The sequence below is a fragment of the Cydia amplana genome, chromosome 3 (assembly GCF_948474715.1).
Source record: "Cydia amplana chromosome 3, ilCydAmpl1.1, whole genome shotgun sequence".
Lineage (NCBI taxonomy): Eukaryota > Metazoa > Arthropoda > Insecta > Lepidoptera > Tortricidae > Cydia > Cydia amplana.
In genome coordinates, this window is record NC_086071.1 from 17964585 (window position 1) to 17983893 (window position 19309).

The window sequence follows — 19309 nt, forward strand, 5'->3', positions numbered from 1 at the left end:
GTCATATAGCGGCCGTAATACAGCGGTGAATGTTATCACTAGAACAAAGGCGCGGTTTCCTAGAGGGCGGTGATTGACCCTTTGCATGACGGCCGTCTTCATGGAACTATCGACAAGTTTCGTGAACGTTTTATTTGATGGCGGTGAAGCCATTTGTACTAAAATCTCAAATGCACCTTCTGTACCACGAGATTTGAATAAATGATCTTCCGCACTACGATTATTTTCCTCTTCTGATATTTCATCCTCCAAGTAATTTTTTAAAGCTAAATCAAGGTCGTCCATTTTCTCTCCTGTGGTGTGGTGACTGACGGTATGTTATGACGCCGTGAAACTATCCACATGTCGTCACCGTAAAGACGGCCGTCATTTTGCGTCAGTTTTTATTATTATTATATGACGGCACCGCTTTCCGAGGAAACCGACGCTTTAGTCTTATAATAATCTATAAAATGAAATAATATTATGTAACGAAGGGGCATAGTTGTGCTTAAAAAATATCTTCTATCTATAAAGTATATAGTGTACTATAACCACTAACCCGGTCCCTTGCCTCCAGCTGTCAGAGGTGTTCGAGCAGGAGATCGACCCGGTGATGCAGAGCCTGGGGTACTGCTGCGGGCGGAAGTACACCTTCAACCCGCAGGTGCTGTGCTGCTACGGCAAGCAGCTGTGCACCATCCCGAGGGACGCCAAGTACTTCAGCTACCAGAACAGGTATGTACATGTACACAACGCTCGAGGCTAGTGCTGTGAGCTTTAAGCTCCGTCTCCATATCGCGCGGCAAACCATCGAACCAGCGGCAGCCCGGTATCCATTGCGCGCGGCTGCCGCGCGAGCCAACTCGATGCGCCCGGTATCCATTGCGCGCGGCTGCTGCGCGAGCCAATGTTCGCGATATGGAGACGGGACTTTAGGCGTGCGTTCATGTCTAGCGAGTGCGCACGCGTGATGATTGGGCTAAATTAATTTTGTACATACATACATATAATCACGACCAATTATTTATTAATTTTGTATTAAGTAGAAAGGTCTGCGAACGATACTAAAGAAAAAAAGAGTGGAAAACTCACTGTCTCGGGTGAGATCCGAACTCGCGGCTCCGGGAAACCGGCCCGCTGCTCTACCAACTGAGCTACCGAGACTTACCCGTTGTCAACGAATATTTCCACCATATCCTTCATATGCTCTTTAGGGGGCGCCTAGCGACATCTATAAGAGTATCACACAGACAGTTTACAACTTGACACAGTGACAGTGGTAGTAGGACAGCGAGTTTTGAGTTTTGCACTCGCGGCGTAATCGCTAGATCTGGACACACCTTTTTAACTAGAAATTTAGCATATTGGCTATGTTCCGTCGCTTTTCGCATGCTGTCCGACCGTTGGGCGATCAGCGAGAAGCGAGTAAGGATGTATTAAAATTTCCTTCGCGAGCGAGTGTATTATCTTAAAAAAAAATTGCCGATATTGTCACAAGTTATCAACGTCTAACATGCATTTCTTATTCGCGAACATGGCCAATGTTCAAGAGGTTCAAACCTTACTATTACTTCTGCAACTACTTACTTTTTTTTTGTATAAAGTGATCACAGACAAGACATCCTCTAGACTGAGCATAGTAACGCTACCCCCTCTGCCACTATATACGGTAGTTTTACTCCATCTTCAAGTCAAAGTGTCAGAATCCCGTGCCGTGATTGGTCCGTGTCTTTGAACGGACCAATCACGGCACGGGATTCTCTCACCTCGTCCCCCCGCACCCCCGTATTTTTGGCAGCATCGGTTTCATGAAATAATTGCTCTAAACTCCGTCTAGAGGATTCCTAGTCTATAAAAGTGATCAATTGTTTTGAGTTGTGAAAGTGTAAAATTCAACCCAATTATCAACCATATATGTCGCTTTCTATCACAGAAGGGTCCTTAAGAGGCCGGTATCGATTTTAGGCGCAAAAATGTAAAATTGATAGATTTAGTCGATGAAATTGTACACCTTCTGTTACGTAATAGAAATAACAAGTACTGGTATCTATTAGCACGTCTTCTTATCTTGCATTTGTACAGATCATTTTTTTGAAAACTGACTCACTAAATTAGTAATGATTTTTTTTCTGATGGACGTTTAGGTAAACGCGCGTAAAGCACTGATTTAGTCGATCTTATTTGTAAATTCCGTAAAGTTTGGACTGCTAAAAATGGTAATTATGTATTACACATATCCTATACTCCAACTTGCATAGACTACATTTTTGTTATATGATATTGAACAAGAGTAAATGAAAGTTAGACGAAATCAATTTTCACCAGAAATTACTTCATAACAAGTGAACATTTTTCGTGAAAATCGACTTAATTTCAACGTAATTTTGATACTTAAACAATCTACAACATTTCCTGAAACTGTTCTTATACATATTTTTTTATAATTTATAACTATAATTTTTTGATAAATTTTTAAAAACTGCCCCTGCTCGTCATATATTGCCGGTGACGCACGCTCGGGACCTTATTATTAAAAGGCAAGATGAGAAGACGTGTCAATAGAAACCAATACTTGTTATTTAGATATTAAGTAACAAAAGGAGTACAATTTCAACGACTAAATCTATCAATTTTACATTTTGGCTCTAAAACCGTTAACGGAGCCTTAATCCTTATGCTTCAAGTGCAATAAGGACCTTTTTTCTGAAATTTAGCAGAAATTCTGATAGAATGGTCCTTGGTACACATGAAGCATAGGACCCTTTTCTGATGGAAAGCCACATATGTCAGTCTTCTTCTGCAACGTCTATGTACATCCTTTCACCGTTGGTTTGATGTCTTACTAAAATGTGTGTAATCATTGTAACAAAGTTTACTTTCACCATTTTCATTCCGCAACGGTGCATTTGCTTATCATTTATTTACATATAAAAAAAATGGTCATTTTAATCAAAGACTGATAACAAAGTCCATCCTGTAACAATATTCAGTTTATAGATAGCAAATCATTTTTTATAGACACATGTGAACATTAAAAATAGCTGAATGGGCTTTTTCTAAAATAAATATCGAAAACCCGATTCTTTCAAATCTGGACATTCTTGGGCTCATTCTACTCGGAATCGACAGCACTCTCCATCCTACCATTAAAAAAAGATGTCCCAAAATGTCCATTCCATTACGTCACGTTTTTAGTATGAGAAAATTTTTCACTTGTATGTAACGTGACGTAGTGGAATGTACAATTTTCATACAAAATTTTGGGACAATTTTTTTTATCATCAGGATTGAATATGCTAGTGATTCTGAGTTGAAAGAATCCAAAAACACCAGGATCTGGGAGAATCGGGTTTTCAATATTTATTTTAGAAAACGCCCTGTTTCATTTGGTGCCTGAAACATGAGTATGTGTTACTTGTTATTAAGCGCATTGCTGTGTTAGTTATGACAGCCATGCAAAAAATATTCTTATACCCTTAAAATAAAGTTTACTGTTGCGGTGGCTGTAATTCGATATGCAGACAACTAGGGCTATGCGTCCAGATATTTTCATTGTAGGCATATTTTAGATATATTTGCATCAACTTTAACCACGCTAACATCAGTCACACAAATAAGCTCAAATAAACCTTATTTACAATCTATAAGGTTGCTTTAAAAGGGTACGCCTAAAGCGCTATAACACTTAAAACGTTCGCCGAGGCCATCAATACCAAGAATTCTTAGCAATCTACGTCTAAAAGGTTAGATATAGATACCCTCGAAAAGTAAGAGAAAAATCTCTCAACAACTGATCAGATTTTCTATTGTCATTTTTGTATATGTATATTACCAGTTTGGTGAAAATAAACTATGTTAAATTAAGTTTAGATGTTCTCTGTGCTTTCTACTCATGTTATCCCCTGTTTAATTTGCCATAGCACATTTCTATTTTCCTATCTACCTTCTACAACTTATCTTTATGGAAACTTACATTAAGGCCTCGTTTAGAAGGCGCGCGAACTCGCTTGCGAGTGTAATTCATTGACGTATATCTCAGGACGGGCCTTACGGGCACTAAAAATGGTACTAGTTCAGCGGTGTCACTCACGAATTCGAGCCAATCGTGCGGTCTAACGCGACTAGTTGCGACCACTCGCGCGCGTGATGCGAACTCATCAACCAATCGCGTTGTAGCGGTGTCACACCGCTGTACTGGGCCCATTCATGCCCCATTCTTATTGTCCGTAAGGCCAGTCCTGAGACACGTCAATGGTTTAGTTACATTGCGGACTATTGAAGTTACATCCAATCGCAATGTAATGAAACTCAGTTGTGGCACCATTTAAATGAGCCTTTAGTGTCGTTTGCTTATTTTTCAATCTTCGATTCATCTACTAATTTTGTGTGTCAAGTTAATTATTGAGCACATGAGACTTTAATGCGCCGTTTCATACCTAATAACCGAACGGCCTCGAGTTATTACGTTTTAATGACAGAGAAACGTAATATCGCACGGTAATATGAAGACTTATTGAACTGTAACTTACGACTTCCCGTGAACCTCAAACTATGCAATATAATTGTAACAGCAATCATTTAAATAGTTTATTTTTTTAGTAAAATATTGCAAGTCTAAATAGTTTCTTTATTATATCTCTCTAAAATAATCCTATCTATTAAAATATTAAATTACAAATTAAACTGAATATTCTTGTTAAGGGTGGTATTCCACCTGTCCAATTTCTTTGCCCAACGTGGACAGAATAAATTTGAGTTGTAGTTTAAAATAGCATTGTACCTACGCCTGTTATGTCACAAACATATTTATAGTAAACTCATCTGTTGTCATAGACTAGGAATCCTCTAGACGGAGTTTAGAGCAATTATTTCATGAAACCTATGCTGCCAAAAATACGGGGGTGCGGGGGGGACGAGGTGAGCGAATCCCGTGCCGTGATTGGTCCGTTCAAAGACACGGACCAATCACGGCACGGGATTCTGACACTTTGACTCGAAGATGGAGTAAAACTACCGTATATAGTGGCAGCGGGGGTAGCGTTACTATGCTCAGTCTAGAGGATGTCTTGTCTGTGTCTGTTGTGCATTTTATTATTTAACCCGTGGAGCGCCCCAGAATTACCGTAGTATGGAACTCCTATACTAGTTACCAGCACACGTGTCTTGGTAGGGCGCTCCACGGGTATAAAAATAACACATATGCATTGTCAATTCGTGAATACGTTTGTGCTTCTAAGTCTTTCCTTCGAACATTTGAATACAAGAGATGTATCATTGTAATTATGCTCCCGAAAATCTAATACATAGTTATTTAACGTACGATTCTAACTCGTACGCATTTCTAAGCATACGAACTATACTTGTTGACTTTTGTTGAAAAAAGGTCACCAATGCGGGATATAGTCGCAAACGCTAATAAATCACTCATAAATCATATCTCTTGTATTCAGAGGGGCTACCGCGAAAACCGAAAATCGCTGGGATCTTTCTCTTTTACTCCAATGAAGGCGTAATTGGAGTGACAGAGAAAAATGCCCAATTTGCTAACTTCGATTTTCGCGGTAGCCCAGACACCTATTGGCCATCCACTGTGAACCTAACATCTTCCTTCTGTAACAATTAACCCGTTTTGTTCTCATTGCTTACTAATTTTTTGTTTCGCCCCTTCACGCACATGTATCCTTCTCGCACACGCTTCACATCGATTGTCGAATGTAGTCTAAAAGCGTATGGGGTGGTGTCCGATAGATACACCTTCTGCCAGAAGTGCTTCAACGACATCCAGGGCGACACCGTCACGCTCGGCGACGATCCCATGCAGACGCAAACGTGAGTATATTTATTTATATAACACTTTAAACTCTTACGTTTTGTACACATATTTAATTTCACAAACAAACTATTTTCATTGTTTTTACCTTAAATTCCGACGTTTCAGCTGAGTTGCACCAGCCGTGGTCACGGAAAGACTTTTCGACAGTCTGGTCTGTCAGACCCGTTTGTGAAATTAAATATGAGTGTATTTATATGTTTTATCATGTACATTCGCCATCAGATACATCCCAGCGGCTAAGGAGCTAACGGGTAAGCTTCAGTCTTTGGCCCATCGGCGGAAAGTCGCCAGTCTATCGGTGTTCTACAGATTGCACTTCGGGGAGTGTGCTCAAGTGCTACACGAGCTTATTCCACCGTCCCCATTCTACCATCGGACTTTTAGACGCACGGCCGGTTTCCATCCTTACTTGGTAGATATTCCACGAATCCGCACGAAGCGCTTTGCTTCCTCTTTCCTTATGCGCACTGCCAAGGAATGGAATTCCTTGCCGGCGTCTATATTTCCGAGCTCATATAACCCGGCAACCTTTAAATCAAGGGTGAACAGGCACCTTCTGGGCAGACTCGCTCCATCGTAGGCCACGTCTTCGCCTCGGCTAGTCTGTGGCCATGAGTAAGCCCATTTTTAATAAAAAAAAAAAAAAAAAAAGGCGCTCACAAATATCTGAACACGCCTCTATTGTCAGGGCGTTAGAGTGCGTGTTCAGATATTGTGAACACCTTGGCCGCTCCGATATATCTGATGGCGACTGTACCTTTGTAAATTCATGAAAATAGACTTAGTTTCATGGTAATAATAGTCAGAATGATCTCCTTTGTGAATTTAATTAATTGCACAATGTTATAATTTAGGAGAGACGATAAACTTTTTATTTTCGATGGAGACAATCAACGTCCTTTATTTGACATAAGGTTGGTATTCTATCTATCCAATTTCTTGGTCCAATGTGCATTGCGTTTCACTCTCTCACTGAGTAAAATGTGAGACGCAAATACACATAAGACAAAGAGTTTGGCACAGGTGGAATACCACCCTAAGATCGAGGCACACAGTTCTAAAGTGTGCTTTTCTTCGACTTAAGACTTCTTTGTTAGAGATACAATAATAACTGTCAAAAGTACCTGAGTAATCTGTATTTTTTCCTTGACATAATATGATTTAAGTAAAATTATTTCGCTACGGTTCTAGCAAGCTCGGCTTTCGTATAAATAAAACTGATGTTTTTATGCATCATGCTAAAATATGCCATAATGCAGCAATGGGGTTGGCCGGTCGAAGTATTAGGCAGATGGCGCCAACATAGCTTGCCCTGTCAGTCCCTAAAATTGTGTCAAATTTTTGTTTTTTTAATGCAATTAAGCCAAATCTCATAGAAAAGGGGCAAGCTATGATGGCGCCATCTATGCAAACCTTTGACAGTTGCCAACCCCATTCGTAATGAAAAAAAAACAACTATTCCAACTCCTAACGGCTTCAAAATATTCCAGCGCTATCAAAAAGGATCAGTTCAAAGAGATGAAAAACGACCACCTGGAACAGGAGCCGTTCGTGGTCTGCATGGACTGCGGCCGCAAACAGCACCAGATCTGCGTGCTCCACCACGACTCCATCTGGCCCCAGGGCTTCTGCTGTGATAACTGCCTCAAGAAGAAGGGGGCCAAGAGAAAAGATAACAAGTTCTGCGCTAAGAGGCTGCCCTCGTCCAAGCTCGGGCAGTATATAGAGACTAGAGTCAACAACTTCCTTAAGAAGAAAGAGGCAGGCTCGGGGGAGGTGCATATCAGGGTGGTGGCGTCCTCGGATAAGGTCAGTTTAATTTTTAACTTTATTATACTTCGTTTTTTTAAGCATTAGAAATAAGGTAAACAATCTTGATGTGTCTTTTAATTGAAAAACACATTTTAAAAATAAGTTACGGTAAATATGTAACAATTATGAATCTAATACGATCTTTTATAGTCTTCTGCTTTCATAAGTAATAGTTATTGATTTTTAAAAACTGTTTTTCAATTAAAAGACATGTCAAAATCGCTTACCTTCTTTCAAGTTCTTTCTAATGCAAAAAAAAACGAAATATAGGTACACTAAACAGATTTAGTACAATATCATGGGTAACATACAATTGCAGATTATGGCTTAGTTTCTAGCACGAGATCCAAAACAAGTGTGTACACAGCATGTTTTACAATTACGAGATGTGTAACGCCCTTCACCAGACGGCGTTGTTGAAGGCTGATTTTGCTAGAGATTTACCAAGAAGCTATATTTGGTCAAACCAAATTGTCAGTTATAAGAACAACAAAAAAAGCGGCCAAGTGCGACTCGGACTCGCCCATGAAGGGTTCCGTATTTAGGCGATTTATGACGTATTAAAAAAAACTACTAACTAGATCTCGTTCAAACCAATTTTCGGTGGAAGTTTACATGGTAATGTACATCATTACATTACATTACATTACATTAAGAAACAAGATGCGACATGCAGGTTCTGCCAGGAGTCAGAGGAGACTGCAATGCACATTCTCTGTTCCTGTGGACCACTAATGTCAAAAAGAAGTACCTACTTAGGGCGGCATGTATTGCAACCCTATGAGGTACAGAACGTTACGGCCCAAAGCATCTGTAATTTTCTGGATGCAACGGGCATTAGCAATGAACTTTAAAGGGCCGTCACAATAGATCAATACTTGGTCGACGTGACACTCAGAGGCCCGATACCACCCCAATAATAATAATGTACATCATATATTTTTTTTAGTTTTATCATTCTCTTATTTTAGAAGTTACAGGGGGGGGGGGGGCACATTTTACCACTTTGGAAGTGTCTCTCGCGCAAACTATTCAGTTTAGAAAAAAATTATATTAGAAACCTCAATATTATTTTTGAAGACCTATCCATAGATACCCCACACGTATGGGTTTGATGAAAAAAAAATTTTTGAGTTTCAGTTCGAAGTATGGGGAACCCCAAAAATTTATTGTTTTTTTTTCTATTTTTGTGTGAAAATCTTAATGCGGTTCACAGAATACATCTACTTACCAAGTTTCAACAGTATAGTTCTTATAGTATCGGAGAAAAGTGGCTGTGACATACGGACGGACAGACAGACGGACAGACAGACAGACATGACGAATCTATAAGGGTTCCGTTTTTTGCCATTTGGCTACGGAACCCTAAAAACTATACTCATCCTTTTCTTTAGCTAGTACCAATGTAAGACAAAGATAGTATGATTCTCTCTGTCTATGTTTGAAATGAGACAGTCCTTTGACAAACTATAAGTACATTGTTGGTCGATAAAATCATATTTCCTCAAACCTCGCATGGTTAATCAGACTTATTATTTCTAGATGTTTTTAAGTGATGTTGTTAATGACGACTGTTGTAAAATTATATATTTAGGATTAGGTAGATTTTTAGACCTTACAAATCAGTTTCATGTTAAAATATGAATAAAGAATAGAACCATGAAACTGGAGGGAACTTTCATTCATAAAGTATGCTACCACGTAGTAATCTTGTTAAATACACTCCAGTGAACTTGGTGTAGGTTACAGCGTTTCGCCTTATATTTGTGGATAACCAGCCTGCTATTCAATCTCTCCAAGTAAAATAGGGTATTCGACCGTATTTAAAATAAATTGTTTTACACCATGCATAAAATGCAATGCAGTTATTTTTAGACATATTCTAAAACCCGTATAAAACTATAAAGAGTAGGTTATTAGACGGTGACGTCACATGCTAGTGTTTCATATAAATTCCATAGTAGCAACGCCATAAAAGTTGTGCAAGTTACGGACGCCATGAGGTGACGAGAGGGGTAGAGGGGTATTTAAATTAAACACATGCGCTCTATCCAATGGTCCGTTTACTACTAACTCAATAATCTGTCTCCCTATACTATACCATACCACAGCAAAATCGTTTGACAGTTTCAAAAAAGAAACTGATTTGACTAGTAGTACCCTATTCTGTGATTTATTAGCAGTCTAAACGTGTGAATATTGTAATATTGTTGTTTAGATGGTGGAAGTGAAGCCGGGCATGCGGTCGCGATTCGTCGACTCTGGCGAGCTGTGCGCCGAGTTCCCGTACCGGGCAAAGGCGTTGTTCGCATTCGAGGAGGTCGACGGCGTCGACGTCTGCTTCTTTGGCATGCATGTCCAGGTAACTACCATCCCCTCCCTCTCTAATTAACACGGTTAGAAAAAGACTGGTAGTCTCGGGCTAAGCCTACATACAGATCAGAAGCGCCCTAAAAATTTCGCTGATGTAAGATTTGCTTTGCTGGCAAGCTCCCTTGAGGTGTATTCGAGAGATGTGGACGCTAATAAAAGCAGTTAAGATAATAATAAGTTACTAATATAATATTATGGAAACTATTTTCTGAAATAAATAATTATTTAATTTAATTTAATTTAATTTATTGGTTATCTGGCTCTCAGAAAATTTTCAATTTCGTTTACATTGATAAGTTTTATTGGCTCGAACTCTACAAATGTATATCCTTAATTCAACAACGTCCAATCGCTGACCCTCGTTTTGAATTTTTTCCTCACGATAATCATTAAAACTATTGAGCGTCGGGGAGGTTTGAACTTTGAACGTACGACCTTCCGTGTTGTGTCAATTTAAGGGTCACATTGCGACCTGAAAATGTTTACATGACGAGGATACGTAATTATGAAGCATTTTGTAAAACCGAACTATCCTCATATATACTGATTGAAGTTCAACTTATTTGCCCATTCATATATTTTCTAAATGACTTTCCTGGCCGAGATAGGACCTATTCACTAAAATAAATCTGTTTCCAGGAATACGGGAGCGAAAGTCCATCACCGAACACGAGGCGTGTTTACATAGCATATCTAGACTCGGTACACTTCTTCAACCCGCAGCAATACCGGACGGCGGTGTACCACGAAATACTATTAGGTTACCTAGACTACGCCAAGCAACTGGGCTATACCATGGCCCACATCTGGGCCTGCCCGCCCTCAGAGGGAGACGACTACATTTTCCACTGCCATCCGCCTGAACAAAAAATTCCCAAACCGAAAAGACTACAGGAATGGTACAAGAAGATGTTAGACAAGGGTATTATAGAGAGGATAATTTTAGACTACAAGGATATTCTTAAGCAAGCGATGGAGGATAATATCTCGTCGGCGGCGGAGCTGCCTTATTTCGAGGGGGACTTCTGGCCTAATGTGCTCGAGGAGTCCATTAAGGAGCTGGATCAGGAAGAGGAGGAGAAGAGAAAACAGGCTGAAGCCGCTGAGGCAGTGGTGAGTGGATATACTGTCTGTTACACTTTTTTAAAGTTTTTTTGACTTTTGAGGTTAAAAACTAAAACTTCCTTGCGGGGACCGCCTCTTTCACTCTATGTCACAAATTAAGGCGGCATATTTACACCAGTAAGTGGCCTCTTTCTGTCGTATGAACTAACTGGCCTCAAAGACTTAAGTTCAATACAATATATTTATTTTCAAACCATGTCCATACTGTTCAGAGATGTGACTTATTTGAAATACTTGTATTTAAAATGCAAAATACCTATTTTGTATTTTGTATTTAAATACCTTTTGAAGAAAACTATTTTGTATTTTATTTGAAATAGTTTTTTGGACCTATTTTCTATTTTCAAAATACAAAATACTTTATAGTAGGTAATGTAGGTAGGAGTTACAATCTCCTCTGATGTTACAATCCTAGCAACTCTCTCATTCTTTTAACATGGAACTGTTGAATCTGTTTAGTAACGTCGCACATGATCACAAGCGTAGCGAGTGGTTAAAAAAGTGGAATCTTGGGTGTTGCGAGGGTTTCAAGATACGAGAGGAGAACAAACTTTTCTGCCCTGATGAAACACAAACGAGACGTTTTCATCACACTAACGAGAGGCATTATACTAGCTGTAAAACATTACAAATCTAAATTAATGCTTTTAAAAATTGTCCGTTATAAACCATCATCCATCCATCCTTCCGGTTAATATGAGCAAACAACTAGAAATTTGCAGTTTAGATAGAGGACTGATTGACACACTGTTTTCAAAGAATAAAGAGAGTCTTTTCAATTCGGATATTCTGAGTAGGTAATACTTTTTAATTCAGACTAGGTATTCACTATTCAGAGTACCTTTTATCGCAAAGTATTTGTATTTTTAAAAAGTATTTTGAAAATACCTATTTCGTATTTTGTATTTTAAATACAAATTCAAAAACTATTTTGTATTTTGCATTTGAAATAGTATATCAAAGAAGTATTTGTATTTTGTATTTAAATACTTTTTATAAAGTATTTTTCACATCTCTGATTATAAAAAAAACCTAACCTAGGGTGCCGCCAGCAGCGGGGCAAGGCCCAAGCTACAGGGCCCTATTTAATAAACGTTACAATTCGACAATTTTGTTAAAAAGTAACATATTTGTTAAATTTATGTACAAGTACTGTTTAATAAATCCTACAAATAAGTAAGAAGCTTACAAGTAAATAACTTACAATTATTACCATTGCAAACATTGTTTAATAAACGTTTACATATGTAGAAAACGCCTGTCGCTTTCAATTACAATATTGTACTTACAAAATTGTAATTGTGAAGTACAATTTACATAAAATGTAAGTTTTTTCTACAAGTTCTTAATGAATGAGGGTAGACTTATTTGTTACTCATTAAGAAATTATTAAATTGGTTTACCTATTGAAATCATGGAGAACAACAACAAAATTACAATTTTATCTCTAATATACGAGAATAAAGATATATTATTCGGCCGGTTTAGCGAAAAATTAACCCATGATATGAAAATCACGAAGTGGAAAGATATTACCGAACAACTAAAATCGTTGAGTATTTATAACAAAGACTGGAAGTACCTACGTGACACAACATGGCAAAATTTTAGAAAAAGGACTATCGTAAGTAATTTAATTATACTTAAGTAAGGCGAATATGTACAGTCATAAACCGTAATTGACAACATTTCATATTTTAAGTGCTGTTTTTTATTGTATGGCTTGAAAGAAGGCACTAACTATTTAATGGTACCCGTATTTTTATTTATTTGCGTAACTAATATTTTAGTCAAAATCCATTCATATTATGAGAATTGTGACATCCATTGTGACATGTGAGCATCCATTGGAATAAGCGAACCATCCACAATGCCTGCTATTCTTGGTATATTATATTTCATAAACGATCTGGGGATATCGAGACAATTTGCAGGCCAGCGGACTTCCTCTCCAAATAATTTACTGACCAATAATCTAGACACATTTTTTATGCAGTTATGTACCGTTGCTTTGGTTACTCCATGTGCATCTGCTACTACATGGTACTGAGAGCCACAGCCCATCCAGTGCAATGTACACAAAATCTGTTCAGTCGGCGTAAGGGCTGCATTTCTTTTTGTATCATGCTCAAGATCATGCCCTATTTTTAAAAGTAAATATTCGACGGTAGTCTTGCTCACCCGAAATTTTTCGTTGAACGAAAAATCCGTTACATCAAAAGTAAAATGTATCCTTTTACGAAAAACTCGCCGATTCCGTTGAATTACATATTCGTTATCACTATCCTCACTATTACTGTCACTACTTGTTGTTAGAACCATGTTTTTTTCTTATTCCGATCGTAAAGCACACTTCAAATCAAGTTTTGACACAGCATTAAACACCTGTCGTAATTATATTACAATTTACAAAATATGTAAACTTGTCAGTACAATTATGTGTTTAATAGAGTAAATTTCCATACAAAATTGTAAACAATCACCTGTGAGGTGAAAATGTTTATTAAACAGAATTATGTAAAATTGTAGCTAAAATTAAACAATTTTGTAAATTTTCCACTATGACAAATTTGTAACTTATAATTTTTATTAAACAGAAACTTGTAGAGTTGTAACCTGTCAGGTACAACTACAATTTACAATTTGTAATGTTTATTAAACAGGGCCCTGGTGGTCAGGGCCGCAGAGAGAGGAACCGGCGGACTATCCGCGCCGTGTCCAAGATCACCGCCTTCAGCATCTGGCCCTTGATCCAACCACCTAGCGAGAGTCTCTCAAGATGTTGGTCGAGACTCTTCGCTATTAGACCGTTCACTGAAACGACTATCGGGACAATGATCGTCGAATCAACATCCCACATGGCGGTTATCTCGTGAGCCAAGTCTAGGTACTTGCTGGACTTGTCCTTCTCGGCTCTCACGAGATTCTCATCATGGGGGATGGTGATGTCAACGAGCACGGCCCGGCGTTGCGATCGATCTACTATCACAATGTCAGGCTTATTGAGTATTATTATTATTAATAACATAACAGAATTTATTGATACACCTACTGATAAATATGACCAAAATGTCATGCATAAGGTGCCATGTTATTAGACGTTTTTGTTCGGCTCGGCATTGTGTCTCTATTTCTCATGATAAATACCTAAAATAAATAAAAATATCTGAGATTTGGTCAAAAGGTATTTTATTTTAAAAAAGTATTTTGAAAATACCTATTTTGCATTTAGCATTTGAAATACAAAACGCAAAACTATTTGGTATTTTGCATTTGAAATAGTAAATCTGAAAAGTATTTTGCATTTTGTATTTAAATGCTTTTTTAAAACCATTTTGTACATCTCTGATACTGTTAGTGTACACTTAACCCTATGTTAGTTAAACCTATACTAAATTTTAAACTAAGATCAAATATGTTCAGAAGCGCCCTCTGAATTAGCACATGTAGCTTTCTTATACCCTATTTCAGTGAAATAGTTAATGCCGGTATTTATACTCGTGCAATAGGAATTTAAATAAATGTACACGCGATGCTAATTACTTATTTAATTTTAGCGTGCACGAAGTATTTTTGCGAAAAGTATTCCTTTTAATTCACAAAATCCTGACTAAAAGGCACCAAAGTAGTACTTTAACACATTCATTGCCACCCAGCCATACAAGACATCCGCGACAGTTCACAAATAAGTCGTCATATAAAGCTGTAGCACCACGATGGCGACTACTGGGTCGTTTTGCCTGGGAACGAAATCATAAAATACCCGATAGTCGGGTTTTCACCACTGAATGTGTTAACATTTTAATAGTAAACACCAACCACTATAGTTCGTTTTTTTTAGCATTAGAAATAAGGTAAACAATCTTGATGTGTCTTTTAATTGAAAAACACATTTCAAAAATAAGTTACGGTAAATATGTAACAATTATGAATCTAATACGATCTTATAGTCTTCTGCTTTCATAAGTAATAGTTATTGATTTTTAAAAAGTGTTTTTCAATTAAAAGACATGTCAAAATCGCTTACCTTCTTTCAAGTTCTTTCTAATGCTAAAAAAAACGAACTATAACACCTCGCTTCACCTGTTGCACTTGCACTCCATAACAAATCTTCTAATTTCTAGATATTCCAGTCATCTGAGGATACCGAGGCCGGCCCCGACGGCAAGAAAAAGGGACAGAAGAAAGCCAAGAAGTCCAACAAGTCGAAAGCGGCGCAGAGGAAAAACAGCAAGAAACAGAGCGACCAGCAGCAGGGCAGCGACCTCAGCGCGAAGATATTCGCGACCATGGAGAAACACAAGGAGGTGTTCTTCGTCATTAGGCTACATTCCGCGCAGTCCGCTGCCAGCTTAGCGGTGAGTGGAGTGTTTCATGTTCTATGTTCAGTGTCCGTATGACAATGGATATATATTAACTCACATTTATAGACGGGTCTAACGCGTTTATAAATGTGAGTATTGAGTATTGTCCCAGCAATTGAATAAATTTCGCATTAGACCTGTCTATAAATGTGAGTTAATATGTGTTCAAAACGCGAAGGTTTTAAAGACAATTGATATGCTTTACATAGCACATGGTAGGTGAAACTCAATTCTGGATGACATTAGCTCAGGGTCGGGATAAGTGGCGTACTCGAAGATAGGTCTATGCTCAGCAGTGGGCGATAAAAGGCTGATATGATGATTATGTGAAAATCAGTTTATAACTTGTCCTTTTTAGGGTTCCGTACCCAAAGGGTAAAAAACGGGACCCTATTACTAAGACTTCGCTGTCCGTCTGTCACCAGGCTGTATCTCATGAACCGCGATAGCTAGACAGTTGAAATTTTCACAAATGATGTATCTCTGTTGCCGCTATAAGAACAAATACTAAAAATAAAATAAAATAAATATTTAAGGGGGGCTCCCATACAACAAACACGATTTTTTTGCTCTATTTTTTGTTGATGGTGCGGAACCCTCCGAGTGCGCGAGTCTGACTCGCACTTGGCCGGTTTTTTATTTTAGATTTTTATTGTAGTCAAAGTTGAGTTGATAATAAACTGATGTTAATAAATTATGGTTGATTAGGGTACCTATTGCTGAATTAAGCTGTCGTATTTGTTTCTACGTATATTCAGCTTTTTCCTTAGGTGTTGTAGTGTGTGACGTAGTACACACGTCATGTGGCATTTAAATAAGTTGAAAATATATTTGATTAAATAAACAAGATATCAGATTCCATTCCAAATATGTAACTTGTAAAATAATATACTTACAATCAATACCTATTCTAATTATACTGACAACGTTAAATGTCACACACGTGCAGTGACGTGTTATAACTACGAGTACATAGTATAAAAACCCTGCATTTCCCTCGATAAAGGATCAGTATCTAACCAGCTTCGTTGGATATTATTTACTCCACCTACGTCCCATAATGTAACGTTTCGCCTTAACTTCATTTTAGAATTCAACAAATAAGTGCGCTTGAATGTGATGGTTTGTTTGTTTCCAGCCGATCGGCGACCCCGACCCCCTGGTGAACTGCGACCTCATGGACGGGCGCGACGCCTTCCTCACCATGGCGCGCGACCGCCACTACGAGTTCTCCTCCACGCGCCGCGCGCGCTTCTCCACGCTCTGCATGCTCTACGAGCTGCACAACCAGGGCCAGGACAAGTTCGTCTACACCTGCAACTCGTGCAAGTCCCACGTGGAGACCCGCTACCACTGCACCGTCTGCGACGACTTCGACCTCTGCGTGGTCTGCTACGAGAAGGAGGGGCACCCGCACCGCATGGAGAAGCTCGGGCTCGACATCGACGTGGGCTCCTCCCCCGGCGACATGAAGCAGGCCAACCCGCAGGAGGCGCGCAAGCTCTCCATCCAGCGCTGCATCCAGTCGCTGGTGCACGCGTGCCAGTGCCGCGACGCCAACTGCCGGCTGCCCTCGTGCCAGAAGATGAAGCGCGTCGTCGCGCACACCAAGATCTGCAAGCGGAAGACGAAGGGCGACTGCCCGATCTGCAAGCAGCTGATCGCGCTGTGCTGCTACCACGCCAAGCACTGCCAGGAGACCAAGTGCTCGGTGCCGTTCTGCTCGAGCATCAAGCAGAAGCTGAAGCAGCAGCAGGTGCAGCAGCGCGTGCAGCAGCAGCAGCTGCTGCGGCGGCGCATGGCGGCCATGAACACGCGCGGCATGCCGCCCGCGGGCCCGAGCCCGCCGCCCACGCCGTCGCTCGGCTCGCCGCCCGCCTCCAAGCCGCAGCCGCACGCGCTGCCACACAACGTGCAGAAGGCGCTGCAGCAGGTACGTCTCACACACACACCCAAACACCCTGCAACCTTACTGTATTATTTATTCACAACTCCTTTTTGAGATTCATTAAAATGTGAACTTTGTATTCTTAATAGGAAAGAAAGAGGTCGAGTTAAATATTGAGCGGCTACTTTTATTAAAACGCATTTTTTTACTTTTACTTTATTATTATTTGCCACAAAGATATTTTAAGAATGAAGAGTGGTCACTAATTTATAAATTTGCAACCGAATCTATAAGTCTACCACGGGAAGTTTATCAAGATATCAAGCGGCGGTGAAATGGTACGTTTAAACGCGTATGTACTGCGACTACATTGTCCTGTGCGCGTCAGGTGCAGGAAGAGGCGGCGCGGCAGCAGGCGCCGTCGTACGGCAAGCAGGCGGCGGTGGGCGCGCCGCGCGGCGCCGACTGGGCCGCGCGCTACCGCGCCGGCGCGCCGCCGCCGCTCCACCACCCGCTGCACCCGCGCCACGTGCACCCGGCCGCGCTGCAGCAGCACCACCCCGCCGCGCTGCAGCAGCACCAGCACCTCGCCTCGCTGCAGCACCACACGCCGCTGCAGGTACACACCGGCACGACTCCTAATCAAACCTTTGATGTGGAGTAGGACTTCGGGATGACCACCGTAGAAACTACTTTTCACGTCAATACATAATGTCAAAGCTTTGGTTTCCTCGGAAAGCGATGCCGTCATATAGCGGCCGCAAATAGACGGCCGTCTTTACGGTGACGACATGTGGAAAGTACCACGGCGTCATAAGACACCGTCAGCCACCGAAACTTATCCAGGAGAGAAAATGGACGACTTGATTTAGCTTTAATAATTTACTTGGAGGATGAAATATCATCAGAAGAGGAAAATAATCGTAGTACGGAAGATCATTTATTCAAATCCCGTGGTACGGAAGGTGCATTTGAGATTTTAGTACAAAATGGCTTCACCGCTATCTAATAAAACGTTCACGAAACTATCTACACCGTCATGATGGCCGTCATGCAAATGGCGGCACCGCTTTTTGACGTTATGGTGTCAATCACCGCCCTCTAGTAAACCGCGCCATTTGGTTTACATATACACTGTTCTAGTGACGTCATTCACCACTATATTACGGCCGCTATATAACGGCACCGCTTTCGGAGGAAACCAAAGCTCTATTAGTGTAACAACCAACACAAACCGGTATCCAACTAGCGGTTAAAAGTGAATTTCGTATCGCTCCATAGTATAAAACAAAGTCGCTGTCTGTCTGTCCCTATGTATGCTTAGATCTTTAAAACTACGCAACGGATTTTGATGCGGTTTGTTTTAATAGAGTGATTCAAGAGGAAGGTGTATAATTTGTTAACCCGTGCGAAGCCGGGGCGGGTCGCTAGTTTTTAATAAAATAAGTTACGAGTTTGGTCACGAGCGTTTTAGAATCTGTTTGTAAATTGAAGAAATGATATGAGCTTCAATATTTCCAGCAACAAGCCCAACAGCAGCAGCAGCAACAAGCGCAGCAGCAGCAAGTCCAGCAGCAGCAGCAGCAGGTGGTGCAGCAGCAGGCGGCGCAGCAGCAGGCGGCGGCGCGGGTGGGCGCCGTGGCGGCGGGCGCGGGCGCGGCGCCGGCGGGGGCGGCGCCGCAGATGCACCAGAAGGCGCTGCAGCAACTCATGGCCACGCTGCGCTCGCCCACCAGCCACAACCAGCAGCAGGAGATCCTGCAGATACTCAAGTCCAACCCGCCCCTCATGGCCGCCTTCATCAAGCAGCGACAGGTAACTAAACCTTTATTGACGATTAAAACTCGATCCCCCGATAACTTATTGGCAAGGTGCGCACTCGGTGGAGGGGGAAGTGGCGCTGATCGTCACAAACACGGGTAATCTTATGGA

At 40.5% G+C, this 19309-nt stretch overlaps 1 protein-coding gene across 1 annotated transcript in view; it reads left to right on the forward strand.

The window, feature by feature from the left end:
• The window catches only part of LOC134662710 (histone lysine acetyltransferase CREBBP-like), a 40475-nt gene that overhangs the window by 18889 nt on the left and 2277 nt on the right, over positions 1-19309 (forward strand). Inside the window, exons 14-22 of the mRNA XM_063518982.1 lie at positions 560-717; positions 5701-5811; positions 7306-7624; positions 9846-9989; positions 10640-11113; positions 15250-15483; positions 16628-17422; positions 17766-17996; positions 18899-19192. Coding sequence (XP_063375052.1) covers positions 560-717; positions 5701-5811; positions 7306-7624; positions 9846-9989; positions 10640-11113; positions 15250-15483; positions 16628-17422; positions 17766-17996; positions 18899-19192 — 2760 coding nt within the window. The remainder of the gene's footprint in view (positions 1-559; positions 718-5700; positions 5812-7305; positions 7625-9845; positions 9990-10639; positions 11114-15249; positions 15484-16627; positions 17423-17765; positions 17997-18898; positions 19193-19309) is intronic.